The sequence below is a fragment of the Aptenodytes forsteri genome, unplaced genomic scaffold, assembly GCF_000699145.1.
Source record: "Aptenodytes forsteri isolate BGI_AS27 unplaced genomic scaffold, ASM69914v1 Scaffold79, whole genome shotgun sequence".
Lineage (NCBI taxonomy): Eukaryota > Metazoa > Chordata > Aves > Sphenisciformes > Spheniscidae > Aptenodytes > Aptenodytes forsteri.
Genome location: NW_008794776.1, coordinates 2,473,946 through 2,477,551, shown reverse-complemented (window position 1 = coordinate 2,477,551; position 3,606 = coordinate 2,473,946). Strand labels below are relative to the sequence as shown.

Sequence of the window (3,606 nt, the reverse complement as noted above, 5' to 3'; positions counted from 1 at the left end):
ACCCACTGCCACCTCATCAGCTTACCAAGTGCCCTGGTACCTATGTACAATGCAGAAAAAATAAAATAATAATAATAATAATAAAAATCTCATGAAAAGAAGATTTATATGCTGTAATATCCCGGAAACTTCCCATGGAGATGAAGACCGTGTGTGTCTGACGCTGTACCGGGATGCTCTGACGCTGTACCACGGGCTGTGCAGGATGCAGCCTGTACTTTTTTGCTCCCTGAGCCCTCCAGTCCCACAGGCTGGCTGTACTCAAGAGTAAAAAGAAGAAACCTGAGCAACCTGCATGCCTATAAAATTTTGTTTGCCAAACGCTGCCTTCTCCATCAGTGCAGGCGCCTATCCTGAGATCATCCTTTCATGCAGCTTTGCTTACCCGTTTATTCCAGCCTTGCAATTGTCCAGGTTTTTCTTCAATTTTCAAATGCATGGCATCCTAGAATGTGGTTTTGTTTTCTTTTTTTAAAATCTTCAATCAATGTGTGAAAGGTAAGCGTGTAAAACTTTATCTCTATTGGCAGGTTTTCACGGCAGTTTCAAAAAAGCTATTTTAATCTCAAGTGCTGGATGTAAATACTAGCTTGGAGTTTCTGTAATGCTGTAGCCTTCTGCTGGCTTATACAATGTCCAGTTATAAAATACAGCCCTTTCTTAAACAAAAGCCACGGTCTTGGAAAGGATCAAAGAATAAAAAGCAGAAATGAGTTTGTCGGGAGATGGATTTTTTTATGCCATACATATAAAATCATCTCAGACCTAAACCCCTTTTTATGGCAATCTTTGCTGCAGCCGCAGTTTCCAAAGGGGTGGGAGGTGGGGGGTATCCCGGGGCTGCGTCCACCGGAACAGCCTGACCCCGTCCCCCCCTCCACGCTTCACTCCGGCCTGGGACTGCGGACGCTGTGCCAGCACGGCCGGAGCCCTGGTGGTACCTGCAGCACTGGGCTCCTGACCGTGCCGCCCGGCCACCGTGCCTGCCCCGCCGCGGGACGTACCTCAGGTTTGTCCAGCCCAGCTTTGCTCAGAGGAGCTGCCGAGGTCAGGGCTGTGCACAAGCCATGCCCCCCCCCGCACTGGCTCTGGCAGCTCACAGGACATCAGGGCAGGTTTTATTGTTTCACCCAAAGGGAATTTTTTCCCTCTCTGAAATATAAAGTTTATTCCTCTTACCCATCAAGATGGGGCTGGTCGACAGGGGGACAGGCTGAGCTTTTATAACGTGGGCCACTCCGCGACGAGAAGCCATCCATTAGCCAAAATTGTTTCTTACTGAAGCTGAATTATGTTTATCTTTTCTGAAAATAAGGTCTCAGGGGGATGTGCTGGAACATGCACCAAATCCCTGAAAAGGCCACGGTTTCAACACATGTCAACAGCGACAGCCAAGTCGAGATTTGTTACTGCAGTGGGAGGTGGACTCGCCCTAGGGACTATGTCAGGATCAAAAAGAAGCTTATTAAGAAAGAGATCTCTCCATAGCATCCACATGCATTTTCAGGATAGTACGAGCATCTCATGGTGCTCACCCTTCTTCAGCGTTCTTGGAGGAACAATTGCTGCAGCATACGGGCCTTCGAGGGAGGAAAAGTGAGTCCCAAAAAGCACAAGTCTTGGTGGGACAGGGATCAGCTTGTTTGCCAACCCTCACCTGCAGCGTGACTGCAGGGGGCTCTGGAAGTTGGACCTGAAATTCTGCGTGTCGCAGGCTCAGCGTGACCCACACGCATCGCTCCCTGACGTCAAGGGGAAAAATACTCCCCTGTGGCAAGGGCTAGGAGAAAAAAAGTGACTCTATTACCCAGAAAATGCCCCCAACCCTTGGGCTCAGGTGGGGCAAGAGAAGCAGCCCGATCTGTGCTGAGCCAAGTCTGTGGCAGCTGCTTGAGAGAGCACAAAGTCCCAATGAACTCAAGAGAAATGATGCTCTAACTGCTGCACTGCAGCAAAAAGCTCCCAGCTAATCTGCCAGCCAAAACCACAGTTCCCAGCCGATGGCCGAGTGGGACCAGAAAGTCAAGGCTGGGATTGGCAGGAGAAGAGTTTAAAGAAATAGTCTGTGGAGTCATAGGAGCACGGAGGAACACGTTTTAGAACATCGCCCTAAAACCCATCACAAAGCCGTACTTAGCCCAGGTCTGCGTGGGACCAGCCCTTTGCTGCAACATTTCAATAGGGGAGGATGAATTCCTACCGCCAAGACAAGTTCCTTTTGCTCCACTTGGTGACAGCCTGCGTGAATCGCTTCCTCCTGGCCTCCGCGGCAGCGAGGTCGGGCAGAGAGCAGCGAGGGGTCTTCATCAGCTCCAGCGTGGCTTCATCTAGGGTTAGGGGGAAAAAAAAAATAGAAATCATGGGAATGGTGGGCTAAGAAATCCCAGGGCGGACAGGGAGATGGGAAGGGAAGTGCTGAGGATGCAGCAGCGGAGCAAGAGGCAATGCCCAAGAGCCCACTGGAGCACGGCACCGGCCCCAGCATCACTTGTGGTGACACCCATGGGCGCTGAGCCCCCTCCGTGCCACGGCTGCACCCACCACCAGCAGCAGTTCCTACTGAAAGCCCATTTCTTCGAAGCAGCCACCAGCTGGGGCTGCCAGGAGGTAAGGGGAGATGACACCCCGCGGCCGGGGGGGGTGGGGGTTAGCTCTGCTGTTAGTGTCAATGGACAGTTTTACCGATTTCGGGAGAAAACGCAGCAGGTTACCTCTTGCGTGACACTTTACAGATCTTGAAAGCTTGTGTGGAAAACCACCTGTGGCTGGCTTTGATTATATTTTAAAACATAAATTTTTAATTATTCTGTTTTATTCTCTCTTGATGAGTTTCCCATTATTCCCCTGGCAAAGCAGAGAGACGTTCGCATGTAAATAAACTATATCTCTGTTCAGCTAGGAGCTCATTTGGAAAATGTTCATATTCCTTCTTATTTATTTTTAAAACTGAATGAAACCTTAAAGCCCCTGTTCTCATCTGCTGGAAGGCAGACACGTTGTTCGTCCACCCTTTTTCCATGCTGGCTTTACCCTTTAACACTTTGTATTCAGGCGCAAACCCACATCTGTGACCTGTCCCGGGCAGCCCCCCAGGCCTGTTTCAAACACCCCCTCCAAAAATGAAAACGCAAATGCACTCGAAAGGCCATCATTGCTCTCGGGCCTCCTGCAGCTTGTGATAAGGTGGAAGAAAAATAATTGCATGCGCTCAGTTAAGAGCGGAGAGGGAAAGTCCCGGCTGATGGGACGCGGCCAGCGGCTGCTCAGGCAGCAGCTGCTCTGAGGGACCGGCGGAGGGCGGCCGGGGTGCCGGGATGGACAGAGACCAGCCTGCTAATTAGCAGCTTCTCGTTAATTCTGTCCCGAGCAGCGGAAGCAAGCTGGCCACGTGGCGGGAGGTCGCGGCCGCACGTCAGGGAGGGAGGGGAGAAGAGCAGACAGGCGCCCTTCCGAGGGCCGGGATAATGCTGGCTTTCTCCTTCCCTCAATGAGGACACTGAGAGGAACGACCCCGGCCATGCCGGGGAACTTGTGTCGCGTCAGCCTGGCCTTGGACTGCTCCCTCCCAGCCAGAAGTAGCTGCCACGTCAGGCAGAAGCCACCCGG

General features: G+C 51.7%; 1 protein-coding gene across 1 annotated transcript in view; it reads right to left on the bottom strand.

Moving 5' to 3' along the window:
• MMP17 (matrix metallopeptidase 17) overlaps positions 1 to 3,606 on the bottom strand; it is a 102,466-nt gene that overhangs the window by 19,579 nt on the left and 79,281 nt on the right. Inside the window, exon 4 of the mRNA XM_019470775.1 lies at positions 2,201 to 2,327. Coding sequence (XP_019326320.1) covers positions 2,201 to 2,327 — 127 coding nt within the window. The remainder of the gene's footprint in view (positions 1 to 2,200; positions 2,328 to 3,606) is intronic.